General features: G+C 46.7%; 10 protein-coding genes across 10 annotated transcripts; 4 read left to right on the top strand and 6 right to left on the bottom strand.

The window, feature by feature from the left end:
* Nucleotides 1-159: 159 nt before the first annotated feature.
* On the bottom strand, nucleotides 160-2,008 carry POJ06DRAFT_245104 (uncharacterized protein). The gene has a single exon (XM_056186599.1). It carries the CDS (start codon nucleotides 1,644-1,646, stop codon nucleotides 246-248), a length of 1,401 nt encoding a protein of 466 aa, XP_056046052.1. The 5' UTR covers nucleotides 1,647-2,008; the 3' UTR covers nucleotides 160-245.
* Nucleotides 2,009-2,579: 571 nt separating this feature from the next.
* On the bottom strand, nucleotides 2,580-3,913 carry POJ06DRAFT_52221 (uncharacterized protein). Its single transcript, XM_056191162.1, has 2 exons — nucleotides 3,694-3,913; nucleotides 2,580-3,631 (listed from the first exon to the last, which is right to left on the bottom strand). Exon 2 carries the CDS (start codon nucleotides 3,611-3,613, stop codon nucleotides 2,717-2,719), a length of 897 nt encoding a protein of 298 aa, XP_056046051.1. The 5' UTR covers nucleotides 3,614-3,631; nucleotides 3,694-3,913; the 3' UTR covers nucleotides 2,580-2,716.
* A 1-nt stretch (nucleotide 3,914) lies between these two features.
* On the top strand, nucleotides 3,915-7,159 carry POJ06DRAFT_52201 (uncharacterized protein). The gene is made up of 2 exons (XM_056191161.1): nucleotides 3,915-5,363; nucleotides 5,419-7,159. Exons 1-2 carry the CDS (start codon nucleotides 4,259-4,261, stop codon nucleotides 6,807-6,809), a joined length of 2,496 nt encoding a protein of 831 aa, XP_056046050.1. The 5' UTR covers nucleotides 3,915-4,258; the 3' UTR covers nucleotides 6,810-7,159.
* POJ06DRAFT_52173 (uncharacterized protein) lies at nucleotides 7,002-8,150 on the bottom strand. Its single transcript, XM_056191160.1, has 3 exons — nucleotides 7,563-8,150; nucleotides 7,384-7,490; nucleotides 7,002-7,327 (listed from the first exon to the last, which is right to left on the bottom strand). Exons 1-3 carry the CDS (start codon nucleotides 7,926-7,928, stop codon nucleotides 7,195-7,197), a joined length of 606 nt encoding a protein of 201 aa, XP_056046049.1. The 5' UTR covers nucleotides 7,929-8,150; the 3' UTR covers nucleotides 7,002-7,194.
* POJ06DRAFT_245098 (uncharacterized protein) lies at nucleotides 8,041-9,234 on the top strand. Its single transcript, XM_056186598.1, has 2 exons — nucleotides 8,041-8,312; nucleotides 8,379-9,234. The coding sequence occupies exons 1-2, from the start codon at nucleotides 8,284-8,286 to the stop codon at nucleotides 9,154-9,156; spliced, it is 807 nt and encodes a 268-aa protein (XP_056046048.1). The 5' UTR covers nucleotides 8,041-8,283; the 3' UTR covers nucleotides 9,157-9,234.
* POJ06DRAFT_245097 (uncharacterized protein) lies at nucleotides 9,235-10,564 on the bottom strand. Its single transcript, XM_056186597.1, has 2 exons — nucleotides 9,849-10,564; nucleotides 9,235-9,798 (listed from the first exon to the last, which is right to left on the bottom strand). The coding sequence occupies exons 1-2, from the start codon at nucleotides 10,423-10,425 to the stop codon at nucleotides 9,338-9,340; spliced, it is 1,038 nt and encodes a 345-aa protein (XP_056046047.1). The 5' UTR covers nucleotides 10,426-10,564; the 3' UTR covers nucleotides 9,235-9,337.
* Nucleotides 10,565-12,968, top strand: POJ06DRAFT_205856 (uncharacterized protein). Its single transcript, XM_056185369.1, has 2 exons — nucleotides 10,565-11,113; nucleotides 11,166-12,968. Exons 1-2 carry the CDS (start codon nucleotides 10,645-10,647, stop codon nucleotides 12,929-12,931), a joined length of 2,235 nt encoding a protein of 744 aa, XP_056046046.1. The 5' UTR covers nucleotides 10,565-10,644; the 3' UTR covers nucleotides 12,932-12,968.
* A 209-nt stretch (nucleotides 12,969-13,177) lies between these two features.
* On the bottom strand, nucleotides 13,178-15,849 carry POJ06DRAFT_245093 (rab-GTPase-TBC domain-containing protein). The gene is made up of 2 exons (XM_056186596.1): nucleotides 15,502-15,849; nucleotides 13,178-15,444 (listed from the first exon to the last, which is right to left on the bottom strand). The coding sequence occupies exons 1-2, from the start codon at nucleotides 15,721-15,723 to the stop codon at nucleotides 13,231-13,233; spliced, it is 2,436 nt and encodes an 811-aa protein (XP_056046045.1). The 5' UTR covers nucleotides 15,724-15,849; the 3' UTR covers nucleotides 13,178-13,230.
* Nucleotides 15,850-16,399: 550 nt separating this feature from the next.
* On the top strand, nucleotides 16,400-17,898 carry POJ06DRAFT_205851 (dihydrouridine synthase-domain-containing protein). Its single transcript, XM_056185368.1, has 2 exons — nucleotides 16,400-16,998; nucleotides 17,050-17,898. Exons 1-2 carry the CDS (start codon nucleotides 16,566-16,568, stop codon nucleotides 17,877-17,879), a joined length of 1,263 nt encoding a protein of 420 aa, XP_056046044.1. The 5' UTR covers nucleotides 16,400-16,565; the 3' UTR covers nucleotides 17,880-17,898.
* POJ06DRAFT_245091 (DSBA-like thioredoxin domain-containing protein) lies at nucleotides 17,899-18,768 on the bottom strand. Its single transcript, XM_056186595.1, has one exon. It carries the CDS (start codon nucleotides 18,631-18,633, stop codon nucleotides 17,962-17,964), a length of 672 nt encoding a protein of 223 aa, XP_056046043.1. The 5' UTR covers nucleotides 18,634-18,768; the 3' UTR covers nucleotides 17,899-17,961.
* Nucleotides 18,769-18,783: the final 15 nt, after the last annotated feature.

Here is an 18,783-nt window from a genome sequence, read left to right as displayed (position 1 = left end):
TCTCTAGTTGGCAGCGACGGAGCATATTTCCGTTTTCCGACGATCACTGTCGTGTGCAGTTTGGGTATGGACTGTACACAGCGCTTGAATATTAAGTCAGCGACCCCATTGCGGGGGTCTTATGTATCAATATACTGCCTTGCGTAATATGAATGGTCAAACGCTGTAGTTATAAGTGCTATTTATACAGAGTCATCCCCTTTTCTGCCTAGTAATTGCGCTTCATCGAAGTTCTACCGTCGTTCTTAAGAGACAGATACTGTCATAAACTGTTGCATTAACTTGGATGCACTGCTCTCCCCACCACTTGCAGAATTATTCATTGCTACCGATTCAACTGATCTTGTCTTCTTACGTGTCAATCCTCCATCTTCATTGCCATCTAGAGAATTGTATTGCTCTCTTAGCCTCAATCTTTCTTGTTTGATCTGGCGTGTCCATTCAGATTTAGCTAGGTCTAAGTCGTCGTCGTTAAGTCTTGTGTCAATTTCACTAGCAGTGAATAAGCCTTCCCATCGTCTCACTCTATTTGCATAGCTGAAGTATTCAGCCTTGAGACCCTTGATAGGACTTTCTGGTTCAGACTTTACTTCCAGCTCTCCAGGTTGTCGAATGTTAAGTTTCTCTAACGGCAAAACCTCGATATCTGGAATCGGACTGTCGTCGTTAGAGCATTCTGGAGCAAACATGTTTGGCATGCGCCATCTAGCATGGCCTTTCCACACGTTCGGCTTATCGGTCAGGTCCGTCCTGAGTGCAATGTATGACGGAGTGTCGTTCAGCGCGTTCCGAGCGTCGTCATCTGTGATCGAAGACAACGACGCACGATGTGATTGATCAGATTGTGTAACTGGCCGATGAATGACAGTGAGTGACATGGAAGATATATCAGGTTCCATTGGTGTTGATTCTGGCGTAAAGCTTGGCTTTATCAGGTTGTCATTGCCAAGGAGAGTCTTGCGCTGTCTGACCGTCGTCGGCGTCTTCTTCTGTTGTAGTAGTTCATTTTTGTTTACGGTAGATCTCGCAGTTCGTGGCAAAGGTGAACTTTTCGTTGATGTTGGCGGCTTTGTCTTTTTGGGAGATGGAGATACTGCTGCGGGAATGGTTTGTTGATGTGCGGGTAGCTCGTCGCCATCCGTGAGACGAACACAGAACTGCATTCCGTTGCCAGCGTCTCCCAGACAAGATTTTTTGATCCCCATGATGCGGTCCATTGCAGCCGCACGCGCGATTCCATGCCATTTTTTCTCCTCCTTTTGTCCCACAGGCGAGACAAATATCTTTCCGTGCACGGCAATGTTCTCTCTCACGAAAGACAGGGTGCATGGACTAGGTGGAATGAGTGCGTCCTCCTTTGCAATTGTGATATCGGTAAGTTCGTATGTTCCGGCAGATAGTTTCACGCCAGGGAAGATATAAGCTTGAATTCCGAACCCTAGCGACAAGTACTCATTCAAATCACCAACGCGCAATGTCAGAGTACTGTTCTTAGACTCGGTTGAACTGCATGCCTTGAAGCGATGATGACGCTGGAGATAATACTGGAGCAGAGAAGGCATGTCTGTGACCGGAATAGTTCGGGAAAGAGTCATAATACTTGGAGGCGGTGGAAGTATGATCACTTCGAAGGTTTCCGAGTCCATTTTGATGCAGACTGTGCCTAGATGTTAAACTTGACACTAGAGGAGATTGTTTGTCTTCTCGAATAATGGGATCAAGAGAATTATTGGACTGTTGGTGGGTGGTGGGCAAAGTTAAAAAGCAGGCTGGACTGTATATATTGATCCTGAAAGAACCTCGGTCAGAATTGAAATGCGGCACTCGAATTATTAGCTATGCCTATTGCATGCCAAATTAACAGGAAATTTGAGGAAATTGGATGTTCATGATCGCTCGAAGTAAATAATATAACCGAATTCAGGACGTATATATAAATCATTGACCCTGTTTACCACGGTGCGTACAAATAGACCGGGTTAAGGCCTGCACAAGAATTCAATATTTAATCTCGACAAGGGCGGCTTGAACTGAGCCGCTGTATGTGCGGCTCATTTACCTGTCACTCGGTGGATGTCTTACTGCGTAACTATACCTTTACGATCACTAAATCCCATAGTTAATAAGCTAAGCTATTAGCAGTATAGAAAACAGATTGAACCAGCTTGACATGTCGATGCACTTAAGCCTGAGCTTTACTCCTATTCGCACAGACGACCACATTCATGTTTCAGCCCTCAACTTCAGGGACCAACAGACCAAAGCTGGTTAGTAGTCATGGTATTTATTCTCTCGTCTTCAGTACAGAGCGTTCTGTACCAACCTGGAGAACGATCACTGCGGGATAGAGCGAGTTACGTCTTCAGGCATAAAATCAAATGACAGACATGAACTTATGACACGAGGGAAACAACCTTCGACAATTGGGCGTTCGAGAGAGTGATTACTTACGTCAAGTAAATAACGACCCCAAAGACCAAAGAAAAGATGTAAAATGCAATCATCTTCGTGACCTGCCCGGACTCAAGTAGTTTCGAAATTTGGTAGTTACAACTTGTTTTTAAACAACTTGTAGCTATCTAAGACAATACCGGCGTCGTCCATCAAACTAATGAAACGATCGGAAATAAAATACAGCATACCTGACATTAATGCTCGAATGTCGGTGAGAGATCACCATACAGACTTTCACTGAATCCCGAATCATGAAAATCCACTAGATCTCCTCCCTAAAACAAATTGTCAAACTGGCCACTAATTTTCTTGCAGTAGAAACTAAGGTATCAGCATTAACCATAGCACCGTCAAGCAAAATTGTCCTGCTGTCCTGATATTGAACAACGTGTAACTTCATATGCATTTCCTCCGCTTTTGCGTAGACTGCATCTGGTATTCGAACCCCATGTGTTGTATCTTGATCGCTGTTCCATGCATGGAGATACGTACAAACACCTTCAGTGTCGCGCAAAAACGAATCCAACAAGCTAAACAGGGGCGTGATATCAATAAGCTCTAAGGATGAAAATGAGTCATCTTTCTCGTAACTCGTGGCGGATCTATCGTCAAGACCGAGACCAAGGTAATGATCGAAACCTAGCGTAACAGTTGCGTTTTCAATCTTGACATAAGGTTTTCTCCATGAGTCATCCGATGTTCCTGAACGCCGGGATGACGTGCTACTCGCGACGAGTTCTTGCACCTCGGGATCCTTAAGTATATCCAGCACTTCGTGCGGAAACTGAATAACAAAAGACATATTTGATAGTACTGCAGCGTATGATGGAGTGTCCGACTGAGAGTGATACAGCGTTGAATCAATGGTGTTGACAGGATAACGGACTTTATTTCCACAGCCTAGCCAACATGGTTTTAATACATGAGCTCGGATCAAAAATTCAAGCAACCCCACTGTGCACAATATGACGTCCGAAACCAAATTCATCTCAGCCACGTAGTCATGCTTTGGAGTTTTGACCACATTGTGCGCAGTGTACACGGCTCCAGGTTCAACTGTTGAGGGTTGCGAATGAGGCTGGGCAGTGAAGCATCGAAAGCAGTTCGTCAGGGCTGCGCAGAATAGCAGTGCGATCAACTTGCCGTTAATCAGCATCATAACAGAATGTGCCGATAACTGACTTGCCGTTAGTTCTAGTTACCCAATTTGAGCGATTCTAATATAATATGGCAAGGTACAACTGAGCGACCAACGTTAATAACCCAAGTGGAAGCTGTGCTTAGGCCGTATCTCAATGAGGCCACGGCCCATTCAGCGCCAAAATTCTGACCAGTGGGATTATCTCTTAATAGATTCTCGCTTATAATAATTCTAATTATTGAATAATGTATCGCTCCTTTAAATGGATTAACATCCAATCTGCGCAGACCTCGGCAATTAGTCTAGTAAGGTCATTTCGTCGTCGTCGAGCATTTAAAGTTGGCGTCGGACACAGATCAGTTTGGAAATGTCTTGGCATTGTCTAGCCTTAGCAATCTACCTTATCAACCTAGACAACAAGGAATCTGATCGTCAATACACTCCGATCAAGCTCTGTACCCAGGGTCATCTGCTGTATTGCGGTTGAAAACAATTCGAGTATCGGCAGGCGCAGCAGGCCAAAAGAGCCGTACCTCCATGCCGTGGTATACCTAATGTCTAATGCGATAGGGCAGATGTGCATTATCCGGCACCTTTGCCAAAGTACATTTCTTCATCATTACTTGCGGATAGTCCATTGCATATATACACTGTCGCTCTTGAATGGCGAATAGTGCGATTATAGAACAGTGGCACAATGGGTCGCCCACGGTGCGCGGGGCATTGTCTTCCTTCTCACTACCACCACCTGCACGACCTGGACGCGATGCAAAATCATTGCCACAACAAGACCTCACTGAAAATCAAACATTCTCGGAAGATCCATCAAGCGCATCTCTCCGCATGACTAAATCTCAGCGATTACGAGTGGCTAATGAGGAGCAATGGCGATTGCAAAAGCAGCAACATGCGAAACTGGGCGGCAAGGAGCACTGCGCTTCTCCAAGTGAAGGACCTCGCAATACGATAAGAGCGAAGCACAAAAAGAAACTTTCCCAGAAACAGAGGAAGGCAATAGCTGCAAGCGAAGGCGAAGCAGGCAGCACCGCAGTCTGTGAGCACCGGCGGCAAGAAGAGAGCAATATATCTTGGACTGCTAGCATGCTGACCGCGGCCTCTTCCACGAAAGCAGATATTCCAGTTTCGGAGCCTGACATATTATATGCGGAAGCATTGTCAGGCGCAGACGCAGGAAACCATACAGGGCGGGGAAAGGCTCTTGTGCACCATGTGCGCCACGCCGAAGAAGAACAAAGGGTACAAACAGGCAAAATGGAACGTGAGCGACGGAACTGTGATCGCGAACGCCGCGTAAGGGGATCTGCGGGTTTGCAACAAGCTCCTGGTTCAAGTAATTATCATTTGCATCGATCAGAGTTTGATCAGACAGCCAAAGAGACCAACATCACAAGCGATCTCTGTAATCTGTCACTATGGGATGCCCCAGTGATCTCGTCGAGTATCATGGCCCCCTCGGTGACATGTTCGCCATCCTCAGTCGCCAGGTGTTTCCATATTATGGAGCTATTAGACATCGTAGCTGAATATGTTTACGACAATGGATCATCTCGCGCTGCGTTTGCCGCTAGCCTTAGCTTTATGCTTGTATGCAAGAGATTCATGCTTGTCATGTTCCGCAAGCTTGCATCTATCCGGTTCTTTGATACTTTTTATATTGTCGGCCGTGAGAGATTTGACGACAACTACGCATATTGCCTACGTCATTTACGTTTTAGGGACTCATATTTAGCAAAATTTGATGATGAAAGTATGTTGGTATCCGGTTTTGGGGACTCGGCTGATGCTGACTGATTACTATATAGCTAATTCAACTAAGTATGTTGACCAAAACATGATTATCTATTCTAGGTACGGTTTAATTCGGTTTCGCCAGGCTTCGTTTCCAAAGCTCAAGACTCTAGAGATCTGCGAGCCAGGATCTCTGGGTATGGTATTGGCTGCTCCTCTGGCGCCGTCGCTTCAAGAAATTATTACGAGATCGCCAGTTCTTCTGTCGGACGGATGTATCATGCAGATAAGTGAGTTTTATAGCAGACTTCGACGTATCGAAATTGCGAACCCTGGTATCCCTTTGCAACCCCATGAGATGGATTTCAGCACTGGGTTCACAGACAAGGCGTTCCTACATCTACTTAGTCGAGTTCGGTTCACTCTTGAAGAGCTAGTTCTATATTGTCCGAAAGCAGCAGACGCCAAACAGAGAGTTCTCGATCGTCGAATAATGGCGCCCCGATTGTATTCATTGTCGCTTGCGGCCTTATCTTCGATGCCACGGCTAAAGGTCCTCGAGACGTTCGCTATTTCGGAGAAGCGATACGTCAGGGATCACAATAACTTCCATGGAGGACGTCCCGTGTTTAATGAATTTTTCAATATGGCTCACACTCTGGGATTACCGGAGAGTGTTGCAAGAGAGGACCACTCTGGAGCTGTGTATGCTCACCGATTTCACTCACGACCATCAGATGAATGGCGACTTCGTGCATCGATTTCAACTATAGCGTCGACGGCGGGTTTACTCTCCACTCCTGGTGCAATATTTGCGTCTAGAAGAACATCTACGTCCTCCACCTCTACACTTTCGTCTCCGGTGTCGTCATCGGTCTCTACCTTTGGCAGCGATCAAAATGATTCGTCGCCGTTAGTATCAGAGATTCAGTCGCACCATAATCCTGTAGATCCGGCCAAAGTTACCACAGTCAAGGGATTTCTTTCGTTCGAGGGAGTGGTACATAAAAGGCGATTCTTTTCGTCTTTGGAGTCTCTTAAATTGGTATCTCACACGGCTGAGTTTGTGCTTGCTTTCCTGTGTATGTTTCCGGGCGGGCGCAAGGGGTTAGAGCACGATGACATTTGGAACGAAGAAGACGAAGAGAAGGCCGGTACGACGTTGCGGCACCTTGAGATCACATTTATTATCGGCTCAGAGCTGGAGCGATTTTTAATGCGAGCGTGCAGCTTATCCTGGAATGATGGAGACGACATGCAATGGGAACGCATGCATGTGCTGCGCGGTTTAGAATGGCTTAAGCTTAACGTGATAGGCGCATGTGCTCTAAGATCACAAGACTCCCCTCAAGTATTTGTGGCACGAGAGACGATTGACATGTTCGAGATGGAATTTCCGCATCTTAATTTACTACTGACTTCGAGAGTGAATATTATAGATGAGTTTTCTGATAGCAAGGATTAATCTCAAACTAGTTGATATGAAGGTTGTGCAGGAGTAATATTGCATCGGTTGAGTGATAATCGGCGTCCAGGTATTTCAATATATTATGGAATGATGTGCAAACATATATTGGTATATAGTTATTATCTGAAGCTGGAAAGGTATACGTCAAACCTAAGACTGGAAAAAGGGTATGATCTGGTGTGTGTAATTCGGCAAACGCGATGCTGAATGTCCTCTCCTGCTTACCATTTGGTTCACAGTAGGTGGCGTTCCAACTATCGAAGCTATATTTTTCAAACCTGTATAACAACTGTTATATAACGGTATTTATCAAGTAACTGTGGTTATATGATTTGTACAAATCGACGTATCGTTGCAGGTTTCTATTCACTTCTTTCCTATTCTACCTACTGTAGTCATCTACTCCATTAAATGTAGCCTCCACTCCTAGCGCTTCAGAAATTTCTTGGCGCAATAAGTATCCCAACGTCGTACCGTCCCGATGATCGGTCCATTGTGAGTCGATAAGATCGTATCTGCGTTTTACGTTACCAATATGTCTGAGGTCTACTATACATTGCCGTCCAATTACCGCTTCGGCCCAGAAATGGGGCTGCTCAACCATATCTGCTTATTTGGGGGCTGTTTATTGATAACGTAAGTCCCATGAGGTGGTAATATCAACGTCAAAACACCTTGCTAAATCCATACGGCATGTCAGCTTAGAGAATGCTCCAAATATCGGGGCGACTGTGCACCGCGGTTACCTACCGCCAGTTCAACGTCAATCTTCGGTTCCGTGTCAGCCAGATCCTCGCAATGCTCTAGAATATTCTCCAGCGTTTCGTCAGCGACTGCATGATAATCGTTTAGGCTAATGTCATCCGGTTTCAGATTCAAGTTTTCATCATCATCCACGCTTGCTCTTGCCGAGGTCGCAGAGAGGCTCCTAGCAGCGACGGAGGTTACTGCGCAGAGATCAATTCCAATTAGAAATGGCTGCTTGGCTAAAGGTGATCGGTATGTAAGGGAGGACAGAGGCGATATATGCCGAGATGCAGCTTGACTATTCCGTGGCTTGACTTGTCGGAGAACGGGAGTGATGCGCGACCGAACTAGCGGTCTGTATACACGCATTGCAAGACCTCTTTCAAACCACGGCGAATTAATAAGGCTGAATAGCGCGCCGTCTGTTGTTCAATCTATCGACCGATAAAATGTCCAAAAACAGTTGAATTCCACCAGGTACACACAAGTTGACAAAAAGAAACCTAGCAATTTATGGTACGAATGACCCGATTACCCCTGAATCGAGTTGGTTACCCGGGGAATCGTCAGGATGACGAGAGATTGATTAGCCAGGAGAGCAGTCTTAAGCGAGTTAGCATAGACAGTGCATCAGATCTGAGGCAACTATATCTAGCAATTTCCCTGATATAATTGCATTAGAATTTGTTAAGCGAAGCGATTGTGTTATCTCTAATAGGGCGTCATGGCTTCGCAGGCGTCAGAGCTCGAGACGTAACAATGCCTAATTTCAATCGTCTACGAGGACAATAGCTTGGATATGCTAATGTTGTATTTCAGGTCCGAGGGAAAAGAATTTTCACATGAATTAGATCAGATATTTGGACTTGACGGGTCCAAGACGACATTTAGCGCACGATCGTCATCCATGATAGACCAGCAGCACCATGAACTGTCTATTATAGAACAGCAAATTCGGGCAACAGACGAGCAACTACGACGGCGTCGCGAGGAATTGGAGTTGGGCGCCACAAAACCAACAACAAGTGATGGTTTGGGTAACAACGAAGATAGCACGAATGCATTTTCAGCTCGTACGAGTGTCCCAAGAAGGGTTCCCAGAAAGAGCCTCGAGAAGTCCCACGTCGACGCGTCGGCAGGCGCGGCGGACACACTTTATAATCCACGCTCTCGACGATCGTCAAATGTGCACACGATTGCCTCGGCGGAGAATGGCAGTATGAGGAGTAGAGATTCAAGCCCAGGGGACAGAAACCGGAAGACCAGCATGGGTGCTATTGGCGCAAAATTGCAGAGTTGGACAATGCAAACCAACCAGGAGAAGTCACAAAGAACGTCAGGATCTGCTAGTGATCGCAGTCTTCTTAGAGGGAATGGTAATACAGCCATCGCAGGAGCCTGGAACGCAAGTGTCCCCGCCGGTGGTGACACTCTCCAATCATCTAATTCGGGAGACGCGGCTGATGATACAAGTACTGAAAGGGAATCTTCGATGAAGAAAGGGTCCCCGAAATCTAGCTGGTCAGGTAAATCTATTCCTTCGTGGATGAAGCGGAACAGGGATGCCAGTGGGGGTAGCCAGAAGAGTGACGATTAAGTCCCTAATCATGTATTCGAATGTTTGGTTTTGCTTATCGACAACATGCCTGTACGTACAAACTCATTAAGGATCATTAACTCATCAAATCATGGTCGCTGCTTCATCTGAAATTCTGCATCTAACCGATATCTACATAGCGCATTATAAATATACCATAAAGCCCATTGTTTATAGTTTATCACTGCCTAGGGACCGGTAAAGCCAAAGGCTGCGGCGGTTCTGGTAAGGCCTTCGTAAATTCCCGCACCAGGATCTTGCACTCAACCTCCCGACACAAATCCTTCTTCTGTTTATCAGGAAAGTCAGACAAGAATACGAGACCAGAGGCACGTTCGATTGCATCAATCGGCACATAGAATCTCTTTAAGTCTGCGGTATTCGGAATTGGCTCATTGGGCATAAGGAAGGCACCGACGGCTATATCCTGGGTCTGAGGGCTCGTTATTGGCGATTCGGCCACAATGAGTTTGTAGAAATGTGTCGGCACCGCAATATTTGGTGGGTTCCCAATAACCTCATAGGTAACTCTAAATTTCCCATCGGGATACTTCTTCGGGAGGTAAAGCGGACCGGTGACAATCCGCACCGAATTGTACTTCTGCGTCAGACGACGACAGAAGTCTTCGAAGTGAGCCCAGTCTATCGGAGTTAGTCTTCGAGAATTACAAACTTGATTGTAGAATGATTACAGTCACGGTTAAACCCTTCCCCAACTTGCGGCGCAATGTTGGTCAAGTAGAACGTCTCATCCATTGCTGACTGCGAGAATTTAGCATTGGCGGCAGGCGCCATATGTCCCCGATCATAACCACTTCGGAAGTAATCCGCAAGCCTTGCCCGAAACTTTATAGGAATAGACTCATTTTCGGTAAACGTGGACTTCTTCCGGTCAACTCCTTCTGATCGGGAAATGCTTTGAGGAGTAATGTGTTCAATAACATAGGCAGGGTTGCGCATTCGTCGGTCGAATGCCGCGATGTACTCTTGGCGGAAATCAACGTCGACGTGCGGTCCTGGATGTCCGTATTTGAAGAAAGCCGCAGGTTGAACAAGCTTTGACGATGACTCAATAGAAACTGAGCTTTCGGAGGTCGAGGGCGCAACAGAGAGACTGCCTTTGTCGACCGGGGTCGATATTGAATCCGGAGAGTCGACCCCCGAGACGCGATCAGGTTGCTTCTTTCCCCCAAATCCTAAAAATCCAGAGGCTGTATTGACATTAGAACCAATGGCAGACGAGAGAATTGAATCAAGCAGCCAACTCATGTTCTCTAGATGCGCGGCGTTGGTAACAAAATCGAACAGTTTATCGGTATTCGAAGGTGTAAACACAAAATCTTTCCAGGTCCCAGGGTCATAAATAATGTGGGGTGTAGAGATGCGGCAACTGGCGCGAATTGGTCGGCGCTGTTGCTACTTACTGACTCGCTTAATTTGATTCACCCACCTCTTTCAAAAGCCATTCGATACATTTACTTCGTGGCCATGTCTCATCGATCGACTCGAGTGCAGACGCCGACTGGAGGAGCTGTTACTCCAATACAGCCTCCCAAGCTGTACTCCCTACCGGAGCCGCCATCACCGGCCTTCATAACCCCTTTTACTGACTACAAGGCTGGAGTACCAATTGTCCTGGATCTAGGCACCTGGCAGACCCGTGTAGGCTATTCCATAGACGACACTCCTCGACTGATGTTTCCTACGCAATTAGCACGCTATCGTGACCGGAAGATTCTGCGCACCTTCACATTGGTGGGAAGCGACGTCAATCTAGATGCAAATACGCGACAGGCGGCTAAAAGTCCCTTCGACGGCCCCCTTGTGGCAAACTGGGAGTATCTCGAGGCAATCTTGGATTACGCGTTTGTGAAATTAGGAGTATCTAGCGATTCGAAGGTGGATAACCCGATCGTCATGAGCGAGATTCTTGGTTGTCCGCTATCGCAGCATCGCAGTAAGTCATTCAGCTTGCCTGAACCTTGGAAGATGCTGACAATGGTCCATAGGTATGCACGAACTACTATTTGAAACATATTCAGTTCCTGCTGCGACGTTCGGAATCGATTCTCTATTCTCTTATTACTATAACAATGGGTCGACCGGTCTTGTCATTTCAGCTGCACACGAAACAACACACGTTCTACCAGTGATCAACGGCCGCGGCATATTATCGCAAGCCAAGCGTCTGAACTGGGGTGGGCATTCAGCCGCATCTTTGTTGCTCAGTCTCGTTCAGCTTAAATATCCTCACTTCCCTGGAAAACTTACGCCTCAACATGCGGAGCTGCTAATTAAAGATCATTGCTATGTTGCTCCAATATCATACGCGGACGAAGTGGGTCATTTTTTGGATCGGGATGATAATTTTGATGAAAGAGACCATATTATTCAAGCGCCATTTACTGAAATTGTGCAGCCGACAAAGACGGAGGAAGAGCTGGCGAGGATAGCCGAGCGACGGAAGGAATCTGGACGCAAACTGCAAGAGCAAGCCGCCAAAATGCGCCTCGAGAAGCTGATCAAGAAGGAACAGGAATTGGAGTACTATAGGGCCATAGAGGCGAAGTCTGCTGAAGTCTCACAACGAGATTTTACACGGATACTAGAAGCTGAAGGATTTGATGATGACAGCGGCCTGATACGGACGATTCGAAATCTAGAGAAGTCGATCAGACGATCGAGAAAGCAAGATATTGGCGAGGAAGAATCTGATTCAGAACCGCAGACTTTCCCGCTTGTGGACATTCCAGATGATCAACTAGATGAATCTCAGATCAAGCAGAAGCGCCACCAAAGGCTATTAAAGAGCAACTACGAAGCCCGAATGCGGGCTAAGGCCGAGAAAAAGAAAGAAGAGGAGCGACGAAAGGAAGAGGAGCGCCAAGATGAGGAGTGGCGTGCAAATGATTTGGAAGGCTGGATCAAGAGCAGGCGAGAGCAGCGAGAGCAGATTCTGCAAAAGATTAAGGAGAAGAAGCGATTGAAGGAGGAGCTCAACAACCGAAAGTCTCTTGCATCACAGCTGCGGATGAAGTCGATTGCGAACTTAGCTTCAGACACTCCTACATCATCAGGACGAAAACGCCGCCGTGGAGGTGCTAATGACGACGACGACGATACGTTTGGAGCGAATGACGACGACTGGGCAGTCTATCGCGATATCGCCAACGCGTCCGATACTGAAGAAGATGAGGAAATGGCCGAGGCAGTCCGCAAGCTGGAAGAGCAGCTTCTAACTTTCGATCCAGATTTCAGCCTTGATAACACTCTCGATGCTCAAAACGACTGGACGAATTCTCTTATTCACGCATTTCTGCGGGGCTCGCGACCGTTCGATCCGTCGTCACGAGCTGAAGCACATCAGGTTCATTTAAATATCGAAAGAGTTCGGGTCCCGGAGGTTATCTTTCAGCCGTCAATCGCAGGTCTCGATCAAGCAGGTGTCGTTGAGCTGGCTAGTGATGTTGTTCTACGCCGACTACCAACCGAGGATGCCTCTGTGGCCTGTAACGATATTTTCCTTACAGGCGGTTACAGTCTACTAAATGGCTTCGACGATAGGCTACTGCACGAGCTACGAGCATGTTTGCCGGTCGAAATGGACCTGACGATCAGACGCGCTCAGGATGGAATATTAGACGCATGGAAGGGCATGCGCAAGTGGGTCTCATCTAAGCAGAATATATCGAAGATGTTGACGAGGAAGGAGTACCAGGAATATGGGCCCGAGTACATAAAAGAACACGAGATGGGAAATATGGCTCTTGTATAATAAGGCGTGAAGGTGAATAAAATTCTCGAAATTTATGACATCTAAGAACAAATTTCACCAGTGCACAAATACAATCAGTCCATATGAGACAAACATACACATACCAGTCATTAATCTCACAATCATCAAATAAAGCTCATCAACTGACACTCGACCATAATGCGGAGGGAAATGAACATCTATCGTAGCTATGTAGATATGTTCATTCCTCAAGGACTTTCCTTATATCATTCCATCGCCTATTTAGCGACTCATGCATGTCATTTATCTAATGCAGTCTGTCAGCGTAATCCATATCATTATGCGCACTGAAAACCATTATCACATACCGAAGCATACTGTACTTTCGTGTCAACAAGCTCCTTTTCAAGCGAAGCCATTTGATCTTCTAAAGTTTGATTCAAATTCATAACTTCTAAATTTCGCGCCATGAGCGAATCCATCTCTTCTTTCACTTTCGCCTCAATTTGTGCTTCTACTTCTGCAGGCAACGTTTCGATTCGCTCCTGAAGTTCTGCATGCTTGGTCTTAAGGTCCTCATTTTCGGCCTTGAGATCCGTATTCTCGTCCTTTAGTTTCTCAATCTCGACTTTGCCTTGAACCATTTCGTTTGCGACCTCAATATGCTCCCGGTTCAAGGTGGCGAGACTATTCTCCAAACGCTTAATTTGAAGAGTTAGCTGACCATTCAGGGTTCGAAGATTCTCAATCTCTTCCATGCGCTCAACCTCTGCTCTGTGTAGTTCAATATATTCCGCCTCGTACTTCTTAAGCGTGGCAGGTAAGATTTTGACTGCATACGCGTCCGCAACCAATTCATTCACTCGGTAAGTCGTCTCCTGGGACTGGCTACTGCTGCTGCCTTTAAATATCGACGGAGCCTTGTTAGTATGCTTGGTTGATGATTCAGAGTCAACATAGACATCAAAAAGACCGTTCTTCAAGAAATAGACAAGGGCATCAAATTCAAGATTAACGACAGCATCCGCATTACGGCGCAAAAGAGCCACACCAAATCGCAAAATGGCCTCAAGGCCTTCAGCAACGACAATGTCGAAAATGCGCAGTACTATGGGTAATGGAAATTTGTAAGCGAAGAATGTGAGGAACCACTGTGAGGCGTACATCGACGAGAGCACGCCCTGGCGAGCGAGATGAACATGGACTGCTGGTAAAGTATCCTCGATAATTCTGTCGAACTGGTATAGTCTAATATGCAGGCCAGGCATATCAGGAAGGAAAAGATCTCTAAGTGTGTATATCTTCATGAGATCGACAAGAAGGCAAAAAGCCTCCTCTTCGTTCATATTCAAGATCAACGGAACTGCGATGAATGCCATACCCTGAATGTAGCCTACTTCCGGATCCCAGAGACTGTAAGCCTTGATAACATTAAACAGTGCGTCGTGGTTGGCCGTCTTGGCAAAGCTAGTGCGCGATATGTCTCGTCGGATGCCCTTCTCATGTGGACTACTCTCAGTGAGCAATGAACTATAAACATCTTCGAGAAGTTGAGATTTCGACGACGCCATTAGCTGCCATATTGTGCCTCGAAGCGGAGGTGGAAGACCATTCTGAACAGCTCGAGTCAGCTCTGACGGATGGGATCGGGCCATATTCGGGTAGTCTGCAACAATGGACGTCCAAAATTCCCACTCAATAGCTGCAAGGTCGTCATCGGACTCTGCACCGCTGTACGACTTCGACCGACGTAACTTCTCAAACTCTTCCTGTAATTTTTGCGTGCCGGCCATGTGAGCTTCCTTCTCAGACTGCTCCTTACTCTGAAGATCCTCGCGATTTGCGTCGACGCGGCTAAGGAGCAGCTCATAATTTGGCACTGCGGTCTCGCTTGCGGTCGTCGTCGAGGAATTGGCATGACTAGCTTGTGAAGGCCGACGTGATATCGGGTGCACATCATCTACAGGCTGCTTCTTGGACTTGCGCGGTGGGATCGGTGGTGGCGTTCCTTCTGTCACAGATTCTTTTTCCTTATCTTTACTGTTACTCCTGAGCCAAGAAAAAGGGGACTTTTTGTTTGGATTCCTCGGAGGAAGAGGAGGGGGAACAACGATAGAAGATTGCACCGTTTCGGTCGGATAAGTCGTCGATGAGTCGGTAACATTGCTAACATCAGCAGTCCCGGTTGCAGTCATTGTGGTCTCGTCGTTAAGATTGATCTCGTCCAATTTCTCAATGGGAACAGGCTCAACTTCAGCAAGTTCCGACGAAGACGTTACTGACTTTGCCTCTGCCAGATGAGCCTCCTCTCCCGTTGAGTCAATTCCGTGCGAAGTCTCAGTTTTAACCTCAGATTCGCCCTCAGTGGTACCCTCAGCCTCCTCCTGTATATGTTCGACACCGACAGCGTCTCCATTCATGGCGTGTGGGTTTGCAATAGGCGAGGTTGACTCTGTACCTTCAACTGAAAACTCTACTGGCGATGTCAGGTCCCGCTCAGATCTTGGTGATCGGAGATCAACCGCATCTTCGAATTCGCCGGTCTCGGTATTCTGCAGGACCGCGTTCCGTGTCAGTGAGATACTACTAGAAAATAACGACTGTCATACATCTGCAGAGGCATCAGCCTGGAAAACCTTCAATAGTCCATTCGCTGGTTCAATTTCATCGGAGACGTCGAATTGAGAAGATAAGTGTACTATGTCGTCGGTCTCGGTTGGCTCATTTGAAGCGTTACCCGTGGTCATCGGCGACTCCACAATCTCGCCAGGGGGGGCATTGGCACCGGTTGTCGGCACTTCGGGAGCAAAATCTCCTGTAACAGAAGACATGAGAAGTGGCCCGCCCGTAAAGCTCGAGAACGATTGTATATGGACGAATCGATGAAAGGACCAGATTAAGTGGAGGTCGCAGATGTGGTTGTAGGACTATATATGTGCGGATGCAAGTCCTTAGGCGATGTCTGCGGCATTCACGACATGCAACCATTCCAGTCAGTAACGCCAGGGGTAAAGTGACTTCAGCAGCTAACTTTAAAATGGCAAGTGCGGTGGCCGAAATTCTTCTGAGTCAAATTTTTGCCGTCACAATTTTCCTTATGCATCAGTCTAAGCCTTAGCTCAGAGCTTAAATTAAATTGGGCATATTGCAACTGAAACATTTGCGGCAATGATGCCGTGTCTGAACTCTGAAGGCCTAGCAAGCGAGATATATTGCCCGCTTAAGGAACTGTGTGGGTTGTTGCTTCGATGCATTTTGGCCCTGACATCTACACATTTACGCAATTCTCACCTCGCTATCTCTCGAAGCTACGAACGAGAAGTCATGGCGTTGATATTTAGACTACGCTATGAAAAAGTACACAGTGGCGGTCTCGAGAAAACAATATTAAGCTCGCCCTTAAAAGAAAGCTGCCAAAGCTGTCACCATTTGAGGGGGTTTGTACAAACTGTCAGATTAGGGTTTGAAGATTTTGTTCCCATCAGGACAGAAAGTCTTCGCAATTATTGTTTGAATCAGGGTCCCTACTTTTTATCACAGCACCCGGTTTGAAAACGGTTCCCTTTGGGACACTAGTAGACACAGCAACAATTTGCGCTTGTCCAAAGTTATTCGTGGTAGCGCGGCCTGCTACGGCGCCCGCCCGTTATTTTCGACTTTGCCGCCACAAATAATGACCGTTTCCGATCCTGCGGCACCTTCACCAGCTGCTAAGCTGAGTGGCAGAGCATTTTACGAGTCTATTGGTTCTCCGAAGAAGATTGTTGCCCCTATGGTCGACCAGAGCGAGTTGGCCTGGCGCAAACTCTCGAGACGACTCGGGGCTGATCTTTGCTACACTCCTATGCTTCACGCGCGGCTATTCGCGACGCAAGAGAAATACCGGAACGCCATGTTCCACACTCTTGATGGACACTCTGGCACTGATCGACCACTTATTGTTCAGTTTTGTGCCAACGAGCCAGATATGCTTCTACAGGCTGCTAAGCTGGTGGAGCGTCATTGCGATGCAGTAGATTTGAATTTAGGATGCCCACAGAATATTGCTCGGAGAGGACATTATGGGTCTTTTTTGCAAGATGACTGGGACTTAATTTACAAGCTTAGTACGTACGCAGGAGTTTCTAGTTACAGAATCGATGTTAACATGGATGTAGTCCATACTCTTCACGCAAATCTCTCTATCCCAGTCACAGCCAAGATCAGAATATTTCCTTCTCGGGAGAAGACACTATCATACGCACGCCATGTTTTATCTGCAGGAGCTCAGATCCTTACGGTTCACGGTCGCACTCGGGAGATGAAAGGTCAGCAAACAGGTCTGGCCGACTGGGAAGTCATTCGGTACCTTCGAGAACAACTTCCGAGTGAAACAGTTATATTCGCCAATGGAAACATTCTATATCATGAGGATATCAAACGATGCTTGGAAATTACCGGAGCAGATGCTGTGATGTCTGCCGAAGGCAACCTTTACAACCCGGCAATTTTTGTCAGGCCGACCACGTATGAAACGGTGGTTCCTTTTGACGATGACTCTATGGAAGAACTATATCCTCGAGTCGACCGCATATTGCGGGAATACTTCGAAATTCTCAAAGATACGCCCGGTGAGGCGTCGCACACTGCAGCCAAAGCGCATTTGTTTCGGTTGCTACGACCGTTCCTGTCACAGCACACTGAAGTAAGGGCGGAAATTGCAGCCATTCACAGAAACTCAACAATTGACAACTTCAGAATGATCACGGAACACGTCGAAGAGATAGTTCAGAAGCTATTCGAAGATGGCAAATTCAAAGTCAGGGACATAATCCAACTGTCTGATATGCCGATGGATAAGTCAGGTGCTGCATACAAAGACATTCCTTACTGGCGTGTGCAACCTTACTTCAGACCTGTTAATGGCCAAATTCTATTTGGAGGCAAACGACCGCTTGAGGAGGACAAACAGGATAACGAAAAACAGAAAGAACAAAGAAAAGATTAGAAAAATCTCACATTGGTTATGCTGTATGATAAATTTGTACTTGCTTAGGTTAGACTCGACGATTGTTGCATACAGAAACTATTCACATAGCAAGTTCCAAAACCTTGACAAAAGTATCTACATCCTGACCTCCGTGAACTTCGTACTTTCCAATCGTATAATGTGGTACTCCACCCACATAGCGATTCTTTTTAATCTCGTCCTCGACAATTTTCCTGCCGTTTCGCGTAGATATATACTCTCTTAACTCTGCCACGTCCAGTCTATCTACGGTTGCGGAGACTTTTAGAATGCCAGCCATGTCAAAAATGTTTTCGCTGCGGCCAAAGTAAGCTTCAAAAAGAGCTAACATAAATTCCGTCTGCTTCTCCTTTTCCCCAGCGTAAACTAGCGCTTCGTGAACAAGTTTAGTCGGTCCAATAACGCCACCATACCCGTTGATCTGGACTCCGGCCGCTTGCGCTCGTTGTTCAAGAAACTTCCTAGTTTTCTCGAGTACTTCTATAGAACCAAACTTCCAAGCAAGATAGTCAACCTTTGAAACGACTGGAACAGTCTCAGGAGCTGCAGACGTGGACGATGCTTTGTCTAGATCAGGATTTAGCTCGAACGCCTGCCACCTCAGGTCGAAGGAGACACTCGGATGCGATTGCTGCACCTTGCTCATTGCTTTCTGGAGTTGCGCTATACCAACATAGCACCATGGGCACACGACATCTGATACAATTGAAATGCGGACCACGTTTGAAGACATGATTAACAGTTAGAGGGCTATTATTCTTACCAAGTAGTACTACTTGACTAGAGAGATTACTACGGGAACTAATGAGTCGTCTCGTCGCCCGGTCGCTTGATAAGCGATAACCCCTGAATATACGCGAAAATGTTTTGTGTGTACGTCCAT

The sequence above is a fragment of the Lipomyces tetrasporus genome (genome assembly GCF_029532465.1).
Source record: "Lipomyces tetrasporus strain NRRL Y-64009 chromosome Unknown POJ06scaffold_2, whole genome shotgun sequence".
Classification (NCBI taxonomy): Eukaryota; Fungi; Ascomycota; class Lipomycetes; order Lipomycetales; family Lipomycetaceae; genus Lipomyces; species Lipomyces tetrasporus.
Note: the sequence above shows the minus strand (reverse complement) of the source record. Positions and strands in the feature narration are given on the sequence as shown.

Bases quoted from the DNA above. Each gene is read 5' to 3' on its own strand.
- POJ06DRAFT_205851 (XM_056185368.1), top strand. From the start codon at position 16,566: ATGACCGTTTCCGATCCTGCGGCACCTTCACCAGCTGCTAAGCTGAGT. The intron at 16,999-17,049 runs GTACGTACGCAG...ACATGGATGTAG, and splicing joins GGACTTAATTTACAAGCTTA to TCCATACTCTTCACGCAAAT.
- POJ06DRAFT_245091 (XM_056186595.1), bottom strand. From the start codon at position 18,633: ATGTCTTCAAACGTGGTCCGCATTTCAATTGTATCAGATGTCGTGTGC.
- POJ06DRAFT_245104 (XM_056186599.1), bottom strand. From the start codon at position 1,646: ATGGACTCGGAAACCTTCGAAGTGATCATACTTCCACCGCCTCCAAGT.
- POJ06DRAFT_245097 (XM_056186597.1), bottom strand. From the start codon at position 10,425: ATGAGTTGGCTGCTTGATTCAATTCTCTCGTCTGCCATTGGTTCTAAT. The intron at 9,799-9,848 runs GTAATCATTCTA...TAACTCCGATAG, and splicing joins GGAAGGGTTTAACCGTGACT to ACTGGGCTCACTTCGAAGAC.
- POJ06DRAFT_52173 (XM_056191160.1), bottom strand. From the start codon at position 7,928: ATGCGTGTATACAGACCGCTAGTTCGGTCGCGCATCACTCCCGTTCTC. The intron at 7,491-7,562 runs GTAGGTAACCGC...GTATGGATTTAG, and splicing joins AGATTGACGTTGAACTGGCG to CAAGGTGTTTTGACGTTGAT. The intron at 7,328-7,383 runs GTAATTGGACGG...CGTAAAACGCAG, and splicing joins CCCATTTCTGGGCCGAAGCG to ATACGATCTTATCGACTCAC.
- POJ06DRAFT_52221 (XM_056191162.1), bottom strand. From the start codon at position 3,613: ATGATGCTGATTAACGGCAAGTTGATCGCACTGCTATTCTGCGCAGCC.
- POJ06DRAFT_205856 (XM_056185369.1), top strand. From the start codon at position 10,645: ATGTCTCATCGATCGACTCGAGTGCAGACGCCGACTGGAGGAGCTGTT. The intron at 11,114-11,165 runs GTAAGTCATTCA...AATGGTCCATAG, and splicing joins TCCGCTATCGCAGCATCGCA to GTATGCACGAACTACTATTT.
- POJ06DRAFT_245098 (XM_056186598.1), top strand. From the start codon at position 8,284: ATGGCTTCGCAGGCGTCAGAGCTCGAGAC. The intron at 8,313-8,378 runs GTAACAATGCCT...GTTGTATTTCAG, and splicing joins CAGGCGTCAGAGCTCGAGAC to GTCCGAGGGAAAAGAATTTT.
- POJ06DRAFT_245093 (XM_056186596.1), bottom strand. From the start codon at position 15,723: ATGTCTTCTGTTACAGGAGATTTTGCTCCCGAAGTGCCGACAACCGGT. The intron at 15,445-15,501 runs GTATGACAGTCG...GCGGTCCTGCAG, and splicing joins AGGCTGATGCCTCTGCAGAT to AATACCGAGACCGGCGAATT.
- POJ06DRAFT_52201 (XM_056191161.1), top strand. From the start codon at position 4,259: ATGGCGAATAGTGCGATTATAGAACAGTGGCACAATGGGTCGCCCACG. The intron at 5,364-5,418 runs GTATGTTGGTAT...ATTACTATATAG, and splicing joins AGCAAAATTTGATGATGAAA to CTAATTCAACTAAGTATGTT.